General features: G+C 43.0%; 1 protein-coding gene across 1 annotated transcript in view; it reads left to right on the top strand.

Moving 5' to 3' along the window:
- The window catches only part of LOC112252952 (heat shock 70 kDa protein 12A), a 51,716-nt gene that overhangs the window by 21,259 nt on the left and 16,725 nt on the right, over nucleotides 1–13,732 (top strand). The window contains exons 2-6 of the mRNA XM_024424705.2: nucleotides 3,729–3,805; nucleotides 4,028–4,158; nucleotides 11,323–11,509; nucleotides 11,978–12,082; nucleotides 12,742–12,858. Coding sequence (XP_024280473.1) covers nucleotides 3,729–3,805; nucleotides 4,028–4,158; nucleotides 11,323–11,509; nucleotides 11,978–12,082; nucleotides 12,742–12,858 — 617 coding nt within the window. The remainder of the gene's footprint in view (nucleotides 1–3,728; nucleotides 3,806–4,027; nucleotides 4,159–11,322; nucleotides 11,510–11,977; nucleotides 12,083–12,741; nucleotides 12,859–13,732) is intronic.

The raw sequence follows: 13,732 nt of genomic DNA, 5'->3' as shown, positions 1-13,732 counted from the left end.
CTTTAACATTGAGTTTTAAATTCCAGTTCTTGCTGCTCATATGTGTTATCGAAAAACCTCCATTGTGCAGTCATAAATTGGGGCCTAGTTCTCCTGTAAACACCCAGTCTGACATCTGCACTGAGGGTCTGAAAAATGTAAAGAGTCGTCTGGGGAAACAGAGGAATGTGACGAGAACAGGAAGTAAAAGCCTCTCCTGCAGAGAGGAGAAAAAAGTCCAGGCGCAAAAAATGAAAGCCTCTCTTTCCACTCAGTTCAGCTCCAGCTCATGTGCTCACTCAAGCAACATAGTTTCTGTATCGCAATGCACCAATGAATTGAATATTTTTTTGCCATCTGCTGCAATCCTTTTCTGGGGGTCGGGGGAGTCTGAAAATGTTTTCAACTTTATAGACACAGCACACATAAAGGTAATTCCAAAATAAAGGAAACACCAACATAAAGTGTATTTTTTGTTTATTTATTTTACCCCCTTTTCCTCCCCAATTTCAATCTTGTCTCATCACTGCAAGTTCCCAACGGGTGGCGAAGGTTGAGTCATGCGTCCTTCGAAAACATGACCCGCCAAACCGCGCTTCTTAACACCCGCCCGCTCAACCCAGAAGTCAGCCGCTCCAATGTATCAGAGGAAACACCGTTCATCTGACAACCAAGGTCAGCCTGCAGGTGATTGGCCCGCCACAAGGAGTAACTAGAGCACAATGAGCCAGTAAAGCTCCCCCGGCCAAACCCTCCCCTAAACCGGACAAAGCTGGGCCAATTGTGCACCGCCCTATGGGACTCCCGATCACGGCCGGTTGTGATACAGACCAGGATAAAACCGGGGTCTGTAGTGACACCTCTAGCACTGCGATGCAGTGCCTTAGACTGCTGCGCCACTCAGGAGGCCCCAAACAAAGTGTCTTAATAGGGCGTTGGGACACCACGAGCCAGAACAGCTTCAATGCACCTTGACATAGATTCTACAAGTGTCTGGGACTCTATTGGAGGGATGCGACACCATTCTTCCATGAGAAATTCCATAATTTGTTGTTTTGTTGATGGTGGTGGAAAACGCTGTCTCAGGTGCTGCTCCAGAATCTCCCATAAGTGTTCAATTGGGTTGAGATCTGTTGACTGAGACGGCCATGGCATATGGTTTACATCATTGTCATGCTCATCAAACCATTCAGTTACAATGGATGGGGGCATTGTCATCCTTTCGGGGCATAGCCATGGTAGCCAAAATAATGGCCTGCCCAGCATTTTTATACATAACCCTAAGCATGATGGGATGTTAATTGCTTAATAAACTCAGGAACCACACCTGTGTGGAAGCACCTGCTTTCAATATACTTTGTATCCCTCATTTACACAAGTGTTTCCATTATTTTGGCAGTTACCTGTATCTGGCTGTTTGGCCTGTCAGTCACTTATGGAAGAGAAATGGCCCCCTCCTCTGCTTTCTGCCAGAATGTGTAGAACATTCCAGGCAGCAGGACCACTCTGCTAGGATGTAGGGAAAGAGGATACTCAATCTATGGCTCTTTTTGTGGTGGATAAATGTTTATTTCTTCACTTATTGTTGGCGGAAAATGATCTTGTGTTGTTGGGACTTGATTTTATTTCGACTATTAGAATTCAGGATTCTAAACTATTCTAGGGCTTCTCCACTTCAGAGATATGTATGGATTGAATAGTGAAGTACGGTACCTTCATTGAAACATTTGATTCTTTAGCACTCATTATGAAGAAACTTTTGTGGCTGTTGATAGGTCGAGCAGGAGCATTGTTTGGTTATTTCCATGTCTCACCTTAGGAAGAATATACATAAAGTAAACCTTTATAGACCCCTTTTCAGAGCCCAACATTACCAATAGGATTTAAACACAATAGTGGGGGATGTTGAAGGAAATCATTATACTGTATATTGTTAAAACACTACATATGTTTTGTAAGTGCGAAGGCACCACACTATTCAATTAATTGATGTATTTGCTGTTGCCAGTTATGTAAATTACTTACATTTATATTGCCATATCCTTAATGAGATTGTGGGTGATTGATCGACTTCAACAAAACTGTAGTTTCTGGTTGACCTGTATTACGTACAGTTAATGATTTCTTGGGTTATTCAAGGAAATTCTAAAGAAATAAATAGAAAATTCTCACTCAGATGCCCAAATCAACTTGCACGAATTAGTCAGAAAAAACATCTGCATTGACATTTTGCAACTGCTTGTAATGAACTCAATACAATTGAATGACATCTCTCATTAAGTATTTTATACTGTCAGGTTAATAATAAACTACACAGACTGCACTGGAACACATTTACCACTAGAGCCACAAACGGTAACAAAGCGTATACCCTGTGTAACGATCTGGGTGTTCGTGGGTGTGAAGTCAGGCGCAGGAAACCGAGAGTTCAATATTGTGCTCTTTTAATGCACACACGGTCAACCACGGCCACCCCACAAAACACTGGGTGCTCAAAACAAATGCCTCAAACGTGGGGACGAAAACAGTCCAGCAAAATCTACAAACAGAAACAAACACGTTTGTCTCCAACATACACAAAAAAAAAAAAAATGTTACAATAATTAATCCCGCACAAAGAAACAGGCGGGCCGGCTGACTAATAAAGCCCAACTAATTACCACAAACTCATAACAGGTGTAACCAACAAACACACAAGGAGGGGGAGGAAAGAATCAGTGGCAGCTAGTAGGAGGACGACTGCCGAGCGCCACCCGAACGGGAAGAGTCTTGACACCCTGCTACTGTTTTTTGGCAAACAGCTGAGGGATGGGGCTGGAGAAATGTAACCACTCTTGATCAAATTCATAGACAGAGCTATGGATACAAGGACTGACCATGCAAGATATCAAAATGATTGTTTTAACCATGTTTTGAGGTTTTTTATGTTTATTATTTTTTTACAAATAATTAAGTTAAACATGCTTATATTCTGGGTTCTGATGGGGTAAGCTCATGCGGCCTTTATAAGATATTTTCCCCAAGAATCAAATGGGTAATTATCATTCATTTAAAAATCACAAAAATGTATGTAGCAAATACAGATTGCCCCTTTAAAATAAGACTCAAGGTTATGATTTAAAGGAGGGGGTATGGGGGAGGGGGTGGAGAAGATGGAGTCTATCCACAGGTGGTCTGTAATTCCACACAGTAATTACCAAGCAGTACATTGTGTGGATTCGGACCACTCAGTCACTCTGGAAGGGCGAGAAAAGGGCGAGCGTTGTGGAAAACAGACCGGTAGCGAGATGTCCCGTTGAGACTGAGACCATCCCCAGACACTTAAAAACACAGAGGAAGCACTGTTATTGTGCATTGTCAAAGGGCCTTTTCACAAGCACTATTAAGTGAAGCTAATGAAAGTGGTGGCAAATGGACACACTTTCATTCCATTCAAATGCCATTGTGTTTAAAAGGCAGGTGCATCAACCGTTTTATCTTAAAATAAGAGTTGTTAGATAGCCAGGAGTTTCAAACCAAAGGTTAGAATGGTATCATTCTTTGTAGTGCATTATCAGAGGATTACTGAACAATCAAAACTAAGATCACAGCTGCACAATTTATTTGAATTGTTGAGAAATAGGGATTGGCAGGGTACTAATGGACATAAAGTGTGTCCTAAATCAGATGATTTTGATGAAGCTTTCTGTTGTTTGTTGTTGCCAATCTAAGTTGACTCATGTTGTGTCTACTTGTTTCTGTCTCCTCAGATGCAATGGCAACTCCCTCTCCGGCAAAGAGCATGGGTGACCCTGGCATCACCCCACTGTCACCCTCACACATTCAGGTAAAAAACCCACCATGGAATATTCTGCATGGAGATGGATCCATAAGAGCCGTATGAAGTCTGTATAAACAACTCCATTACTGTGGAATGAGAGATTGTTATGAGAGATTCACCACACAGTCCTTTTAAGTCGTTAAACTAGCCACCAGCTTTTCCATCCAGAATAAATAGCACATCTCCTTGAACATTGTTGACTCCAGTTTTCTGTCCTCCCCACCTCAGCAAAATGACACGGACTCGAATGCCCACACGGGACCTTCGTTCATCGTGGTGGTTGCTGTCGACTTTGGCACCACTTCCAGCGGCTACGCTTACGCCTTCACTAAGGAGCCAGAATGCATTCACACCATGAGGTGAGCCAAGTCAACGCTGAAATGCAGTTGCTGGGAGCAGGAGGAGAGAGAGAGAGAAAGAGATCGAGATAGATTGAGGGAGTCATGGGGAGGTGCACTCAGGTCAGGTTGTTCTGTAGCAGAGTCTTATTGAATATTCCCTGGCAGGTGATGCAGGAGACATTGAATGCATGGTGCTGCTTTCTGTTCTTACTTAGGTCTTATTTAGGCGTAACCATAACAGAAGGGTTGTTGATAGCCAGGTAAAAGGTGTTTATCAAATGATTGCTCCTCTATTTCATTGTCATCCTTTTGGGGCATAGCCATGGTTGCCAAAATAATGGAAAAAATAATGGCCTGCCCAGCATTTTTATACATAACCCTAAGCATGATGGGATGCTAATTGTTTAATTAACTCAGGAACCACACCTGTGTGGAAGCACCTGCTTTCAAAATACTTTGTATCCCTCATTTACACAAGTGTTTCCATTATTTTGGCAGTTACCTGCATCTGGGGCGGCAGGTAGCCTAGTGTTTAGAGCGTTGGCCTAGTAACCGAAAGGTTGCAAGATCGAATCCCTGAGCTGACAAGGTAAAAATCTGTTGTTCTGAACAAGGCAGTTAACCCACTGTTCCTGGGCTGTCATTGAAAATAAGAATTTGTTATTAAATGACTTACCTAATTAAAATAAATCTGTCTGTTTGGCCTGTCAGTCACTTATGGAAGAGAAATGGCCCCCTCCTCTGCTTTCTGCCAGAATGTGTGTAGAACGTTCCAGGCAGCAGGACCACTCTACTAGGATGTAGGGAAAGAGGATACTCAATCTATGGCTCTTTTTGTGGTGGATAAATGTTTATTTCTTCACTTATTGTTGGCGGAAAATGATATTGTGTTGTTGGGACTTGATTTTATTTGGACTATTAGAATTCAGGATTCTAAACTATTCTAGGGCTTCTCCACTTCAGAGATATGTATGGATTGAATAGTGAAGTACGGTACCTTCATTGAAACATTTGATTCTTTAGCACTCATTATGAAGAAACTTTTGTGGCTGTTGATAGGTCGAGCAGGAGCATTGTTTGGTTATTTCCATGTCTCAAATGGAGATATAAAGGGCCATGGAGGCTTCTAACTGGATTCCAATGACTGTCCTTAAAGGTCAGAAGAAACAGTGTTTGCTCCCTCTCTCATCAATGCCTCATTGGCAGTCATCATGTCATGGCCCCAGCAGTGTAATGCTCTTGTTAGCACTGGTAGGAGGAGCTGGTTCATTTAGCTGAGGAACCAGCTAGACTGCCATCCTGAGATCTGTAGGATCCTCTGACCCATAAAACACACAGGTCAACTCTTTTCCCTGTGTGTGTCAGGCACCAGGGCCAACCTCCATACCTTGCAGTCCCTCACAAAACAGACCGGTTTTTATATGGTTTCATGCACTAGTTTTAAGGGGCCCTATCTGAACTTTGAATTCATGATCTATCTTAGAGCAGCTGTGGCCAATCTTATACGTAGAAGGCCAGTGTGGTTGCAGATTTTTGTTGATTTGAATAATTTTTCAATTTATAGCTAAACTTGTTGATATTTAACTGGAAATCAACAATAGTTTTAAGGAGTTGTCCATGGAGAAAATATGTCTGGAAACTCTATATACGACATGTTACAGTTTTATGCATGACTTTCGACCATAATCTGCATTTTCCCTCTTGCAAAATTTCAACAGAAAATGGGTAACACTTTGTAACATCAGAAAATCTGTCAAAGGTGAAACTCGTAAATTCTGTAATAGTAAAAAAAAAAAAATGTTTGGCGGTTAGACTACTAGGTAGAACAGTTATATTAGCCCCTACACTGAAATGTAGCAATTATGTGCTTAATAACACAAATCTTTCTGTGTCTTGGACATTTTTCTGAGAATGAAGTTGTTTTGTAGGAGTGCTAGATAAAATGGAATATTATTAATGTCACATCCTTAGGGTGATGAGACACAGACTGGGAGAATTGTCTATTGGGGAAACCTCTCCTGTCATGGGTCATTAACTCCAGACATCAGGTAACAGTTTAGTAAGATATTTTTACTGGTGCTGCCAGACCTTGCAGTGAAAACAGCCGGAGCCCCAAGATGATTTACTTTGGATTGAACCATCTGCTCTCTAAATCCTTACAGAAACAATAATAAGCCCTCCGAATGGATCTGTAAAGTTTGCCCATACCCCGAGGGAACTGTTTTGGGCTGCTTTAATGTTTTAGTTCTCTTATGATAGAGATTTCAGTGTAGAACACCTCTTTGAATAGAAGAGGAATGCATTGCTGTATTGATAGTGAGCATTAGCCAGTTGCATCTCTATGACATAGACATTAGCATTCCTTCCCTGTCCTCACTGTTGCTGGCCCTCACAATGGAGCAGGAATCTCATTGCCGATAGAAGCCCAACCTGAGATGAAAACCGCTATTCGGCCATGGCTGCCAGTTCCTCTGGAAATTGCCAACACTCTGACAATATTTTTTATTGTGTGTATATTTTTTTAGATATAATTTCTGTTCTTGCTACATTTTGCAGTAAGCCACCCTTTTAGTAGTATGTAGGCTACCGTGCATTAAGGCTTTTAGTTGGTGATTGTCAGAGGTCTGAATATAAGCTTGTCTGGCCTCCCACTGCACTAAATGCCTGTCTTACAGACTACGCACAGTGAAAAGAAATGCATCATTTACAGACCTTCACTCCTTTATGTTCCGTGAGGCATATTCCATTCCATCTACGGTCGTGTTATACAGTAGGCTAGCTATTTTTCAACCCGTCATGTTCTTACATGTTAACCAGTTTAGCCATACTGGGGAGCTATTTGCATTCATCGACAGTTTGAATCACAACCATGTTTTAAGTTCTGTTACGACGACTTACTGTCACATTGTCAGTTAGCCTCAATGTGACAGTTACAACGACTATGAGTTTTGAATAAATAGGCTACAGGTTTAGATTTTTTGATTGTGTCAAATGATCATGTTAATTAGGGTATATGTTTTAACCAAACATAGATCATTAAAAAAGATTGGTGAGTTATATAGTGTGATCATGCTGTGATGTGATTAGGAGTAGAATTATCCCTCTATTATCCATCTATTAAGTGGACATACCATACTCCGTCTATAGGGCTGTGGACATACCATACTCCGTCTATAGGGCTGTGGACATACCATACTCAGTCTATAGGGCTGTGGACATACCATACTCATCTATAGGGCTGTGGACATACCATACTCAGTCTATAGGGCTGTGGACATACCATACTCCGTCTATAGGCTGTGGACATACCATACTCCGTCTATAGGGCTGTGGACATACCATACTCCGTGTGGACATACCATACTAGGGCTGTGGAGTCTATAGGGCTGTGGACATACTATACTCCGTCTATAGGGCTGTGGACATACCATACTCCGTCTATAGGGCTGTGGACATACCATACTCCGTCTATAGAGCTGTGGACATACCATACTCCGTCTATAGGGCTGTGGACATACCATACTCCGTCTATAGAGCTGTGGACATACCATCCAGCATGATGATGACAATGACAATGATGATAAAGGGCTGTTGAATGATAAACACAGATTGTGCAAAAAAGAGCCATATCAAGTCATATTTCTAATGTTAAAGTTTGTGAGAAACAAATGTGTACTCAGGGCACCATTGGGAATGCGTCCCTGGTCTCAATTTGGCTACCCTGAATAAATAAAAGTGAATTAAAAAAAAAAAAGATTCTTAATTTAGATTAGCAGTAAGCATCCAGTGGTTTCCCCCAAATCTTCCAAATTAGTCCCTCACAGCAGGCTTATCCCCCAGTGAGACTGACCAATAATCTCATCAGGGCACTTAGCAAACATATTCTCATCTTCAAGGGAACCAAACTAATTATAGTAACTAATCCTTAGTTTATCCAGAGCTAGTGTAGCACAATTAGTGTGTCGGTCATGTTGTGTCTCTTTGTTTTTATTCATTTTTTATTTTTAATTGAACCTTTTATTTAACTAGGCAAATCAGTTAAGAACAAATTCTTATTTACAATGACGACCTACTAGAAGGCAAAAGGCCTCCTGCGGAGACTGGGAGCGACCCAGGACGTGTGTGCTTTGGGGACCTTTAACAGAATGTGACTGGCAGAACGGATGTTGTATTTTGAGGATGAGGGCTGCAGTAGGTATCTTAGATAGGGGGAAGTGAAGCCTAAGAGGGTTTTTGTTAACAATAGCTGGTGCGCAATCTCTAATATTAGGGAAGTCTCGAGGTTCTGCTCGCTTGAGTTAGAATACCTCATAAACTGCAGACCATACCAAGAGAGTTTCATCTATATTTTTTTGTATCTGTCTATTTACCACCACAAACTGATGCTGTCACTAAGACCGCACTGAACGAGCTGTATAGGGCAATGAGCAAACAAGAAAATGCTCATCCTACTGGGCGGTGATTTTAATGCAGGAAAACTGAAATCCATTTTACCTAATTTCTACCAGCATGTGCATCTAGAAGCGAAGAAACTCTACATCTCCTTTACTCTACACACAGAAATGCATACAAAGCTCTTCCTCGGCCTCCATTTGGCAAATCTGACCATAACTCTATCCTCCTGATTCCTGCATAAAAACAAAAGCTCAAACAGGAAGTACCAGTGACTCGCTCAATACGGAAGTGGTCCGGTGAAGTGGATGCTAAGTTACAGGACTGTTTCACTAGCATAGACTGGAATATGTTCCGGGATTCATCCGATGGCATTGAGAAGTTTACTACATCAGTCACCAGCTTCATTAATAAGTGCATCAATTGACGTCGTCCACACAGTGACCGTAAGTACATATCCCAACCAGAAGCCATGGATTACAGGCAACATCCACACTGAACTAAAGGCTAGAGCTACCTCTTTCAAGAAGCAGGACACTAATCTGTAAATTTATAAGAAATCCAGGCAAAGCATCAATAGAGGAACCCTGAACCCTACTAAGTCGGATTGGAAACTCGTCGGATGTGGCAGGGCTTTCAAACTGTCATGGGTTACAAAGGGAAACCCACACGCAAGCTGCCCAGTGACGTGACCCTACCAGATGAGCTAAATGACTTCTATGCTTGCTTCAAGGTAAACAACACTGAATCATGCATGAGCGCACCAGCTGTTCCAGATGACTTTGTGATCACGCACTCTGTAGCTGATGTGAGTAAGACCTTTAAACAGATTAACATTCACAAGGCCGCAGGACCAGACGGATTACCAGGACGCGTACTCCGAGCATGCGCTGACCAGCTGGCAAGTGTCTTTTCCCTGACATTTTCAACCTCTCCCTGACCCAGTCTGTAATACCTACGTTTCAAGTAGACCATCATTGTCCCTGTGCCCAAGAACGCCAAGGTAACCTGTCTAAATGACTATCACCCCGTAGCACTCACATTTGTAGCCATGAAATGCTTTGAATGGCTAGTCATAACTCACATCAACACCATCATCCCAGACACCCTAGACCCACTCCAAATTGCATACCCCCCCAACTGATCCACAGATGACGCAATCTCTATTGCACTACACACTGCCCTCTCCCACCTGGACAAGAGGAACACCTATGTGAGAATGTTATTAATTGAGTACAGCTCAGTGTTCAACTCATCACTCTAACTAAGCTCATTACTAAGCTAAGGACCCTGGGACTGAACACCTCCTTCTGCAACTGGATCCTGGACTTCTTGACCGACCGCACCCAGGTGGTGAGAGTAGACAACAACACATCTGTCACGCTGACCCTCAACACGGGGGCCCCTCAGGGGCGCCTGCTTAGTTGCTTCCGGTTCTCCCTGTTCACCCACGACTGCGTGGTCACGCACAACTCAGACTCAACGGTAGTAAGCCTGATCACCAATGACGATGAGACAGCCTATAGGGAAGAGGTCAGAGACCTAGCAGTGTGGTGCCAGGACAACAACCTCTCCCTCAATGTCAGCAAGGCAAAGGAGCTGATTGTGGACTACAGGAAACTGAGGACCGAGCACGCCCCCATCCACATTGACAGGGCTGTAGTGGAGCGGGTTGAGAGATTCAAGTTCCTCTGTGTTCACATCACTAAGGATCTATCATGGTCCACACACACCAACACAATCGTGAAGAGGGCACGATAACACCTCTTCCCATTCAGGATTCTGTAAAGATTTGGCATGGGCTCTCAGATCCTCAAAAAATTATACAGCTGCACCATTGAGAGCATCTTGACTGGCTGCATCACCGCTTGGTATGGCAACTGCTTGGCATAAGGCACTACAGAGGGTAGTGTGTACGGCCCAGTACATAACTGGGGCTGAGCTTCCTGTCATACCACACGGCACCAAGTCTGGAACCAAAAGGACCCTGAACAGCTTCTACCTGCAAGCCATAAGACTGATAAATAGTTAGTCCGGGTAGCTTTTTGGTTAACTATTTAACTATCTGCTACTGTTTATTATCTATCCTGTTGCCTCGTCACTTTATTTCCAGTTATATGTACATATCTACCTCAATTACCTCGTACCCCTCGACTCAGCACTGGTATCCCGTGTATATAGTCAAGTTATCACTACTCATTGTGTATTTATTATTACTTTTATTATTATGTGTTATTGCTTTTGTATTATTTATCTCTTTTCTTTCTCTCTGCATTGTTGGTAAGGGCCTGTAAGTAAGGATTTCACTGTTCGTCCACACCTGTTGTTTATGAAGCATGTGACAAATAAAATTGGATTTGATTTGACTTGAGGTTCAGAAAGCCATTAATGACTGACAACGAGGGACTGATGAGGACACACTACTTTAGTTTGTGTAATTGACCTTAGATGTGTCTGTTGTCTGCAGACATTTTTGTTCAGGTTGTAATGTCGACAGGATACATTAATGCTTTTAAATGCATTCTGCCTTATTCAGACATATTGAGCCATTTGACACAAATAGAGAAAATGCACTGCAGGGAACTGTCTGGTGGTTTCAACAGATTAAAGATAGATGAAACTAAGATAAAAAGTAAATAGATGAAAGATAGAGGCCCACCCACAACCAAATTGGAGAATGTCCCCCTAATAAAGCACAAGATGCTGAAATATGCTCTTTGTAAAAAATTGACCAATTAGCTGTCATAACTCAGTTATTCATTGGTTTAAATGTTTTGTGGTCTTTCCTAGACGCTGGGAGGGCGGCGACCCCGGAGTATCCAATCAGAAGACGCCTACCACCATCCTCCTGACCCCGGACAGGAAGTTCCATAGTTTTGGCTACGCAGCACGTGACTTTTACCATGACCTGGATCCAACCGAGTCCAAGCACTGGCTCTACCTGGAGAAGTTCAAAATGAAACTCCACACCACTGCGGTAAAGACATACATACATGCACACACACACACACACACACACACACACACACACACACACACACACACACACACACACACACACACACACACACACACACACACACACACACACACACACACACACACACACACACACACACACACACACTTCCCTTATTACTGTCTGCCCTTGTGCAGGGCTGGCAGCTTGGCTGCCCTGAGATGACTTTGCAGCAAGCTCTTGAAGTTCTGTGTTTTGTGCAAAGTAGGAGGTAACACAGCCAGTAACTGTTGGCTCAGGCTAGTGTTATTGCACATATTTCACCATAGAATTATGAATGGACATGATTTGGATAAGGCTATTCAAGTATGTTGGCTCAATCTGTCTTAGTGTTTATCAGTAGATGTCTATTTGGTGTTTCAATTAAAATATTACGATAACATGGAACTTTTGTTTTCTCTGTCATCGTTTCTTTCCCCCAATCAGAATCTCTCCATAGACACAGAACTCCATGCAGCCAATGGGAAGCGAGTAAAAGCTATTGATATTTTTGCATATGCTCTGGCGTTCTTCAAGGAACAAGCACTTAAGGTAAAGTATTAACAGGTTCTACTGCACGGTATATATTTTATGCAAAACAATACACTGAGTGTACAAAACATTAGGAACACCTTCCTAATATTGAGTTGCACCCACTTTTGCCCTCAGAACAACCTCAATTAATCAGGGCATGGACTCTACAATGTGTCGAAAGTGTTCCACAGTGATGCTGGCCCATGTTGATACCAATGCTTCCCACAGTTGTGTTGGCTGTATGTACTTTGGGTGGTGGACCAGTCTTGATGCAAACTGGGAAACTGTTGAGCATGAGAAACCCAGCAGTGTTGCAGTTCTTGACACACTCAAACCGGGGCACCTGGCACCTACTACCATACCACGTTCAAAGGAAATTCAATATTTTGTCTTGCCCATTCACCCTCTGAATGGCACACATACACCATGTCTCAATTGTCTCAAGGCTTAGAAATCCTTCTTTAACCTGCTCCTCCCCTTCATCTACACTGATTGAAGCTGATTTGACAAGTGACATCAATAAGGGATCATAGCTTAGCTCATGTTTTGTACACTCAGTGTATATTGAATACATGTATCTGTTATGAATTAGAAATAGCTCTTAATACTCAGTGATAGTGCTGATGTTATGGTGTGTCAGGGAAAACAGATATCATGTTTAATTTGATCCCGTGCAGGAGTTAAGTGACCAGGCGGGTGCAGAGTTTGACAACACAAACATCAGATGGGTCATCACAGTGCCAGCCATCTGGAAAATGCCAGCCAAGCAGTTCATGAGGGAGGCAGCCTACAAGGTGGGTGGGCCCCTGTCAATCAACACACGCCCATGTTCACTCGCATGCAATCACACAGAGAGGCACGTACGCTCATGCATATACACACACAGACACACAGTCAAATATTTAATTCGAAAAACTGTCTGTCTGCCGTATGCTGCTCTCAACATTTCAAACGACAATGTTGTTGCAGATCAAACCATCTATACCCCTCAGGGTAAATGATGCTCCCGCATAGTCTCACCACTAGCTCTTAACATGAAAGCCATCTGTCGTTTGACAAAGGTACTGCAGGTACTTGGGAGAGAAAGTGATGACGGGGCATGACTAGCTTTGTCGCTGCTGTGATGTATTGCAGATAGGAGAGAGGTGGGGAACTGCTCTTGGGCTGCAGTGGCAGACCACCCTCCTCCTTATCTCCTGCATGGGGGCAGACCACACTCCTCCCTCTCTCCTGCATGGGGACAGACCACCCTCTCTCCTGCATGGGGGCAGACCACCCTCCTCCCTCTCTCCTGCATGGGGGCAGACAGACTGGTCCACGACTGCGATAGAGGAGAGGGAGGAGAGCTGGAGGGAGCCAACAGGGAAAGGGATTACTTCATCACTATGAGTCGTCCCAAGAGAGAGAGATAATATGAGGATAGGATAGTGGGACAAGGGATCAAGTTGGTGCATACTGAGGATGAGAATAGAGGAAGAGAATGAAGTGGCTATTGTGAGAATTCTCAATAGACTGTGAGAATAAATATTATGACAAATCGCTTGGTACTACAGATCATTAGACAGTATAGTGAAACTCCAGTGTATACTATTCCTCGATACAGACATGCCAGCTCACAGCATCACAGCATAGTGACACAAGCAGGGTTGTTTGTCACCCCCCCCTTGA

Source organism: Oncorhynchus tshawytscha, linkage group LG06, assembly GCF_018296145.1.
Source record: "Oncorhynchus tshawytscha isolate Ot180627B linkage group LG06, Otsh_v2.0, whole genome shotgun sequence".
Taxonomy (NCBI): domain Eukaryota; kingdom Metazoa; phylum Chordata; class Actinopteri; order Salmoniformes; family Salmonidae; genus Oncorhynchus; species Oncorhynchus tshawytscha.
The sequence above is the reverse complement of the archived record's forward strand: the minus strand, read 5'-3'. Positions and strand labels throughout refer to the sequence as shown.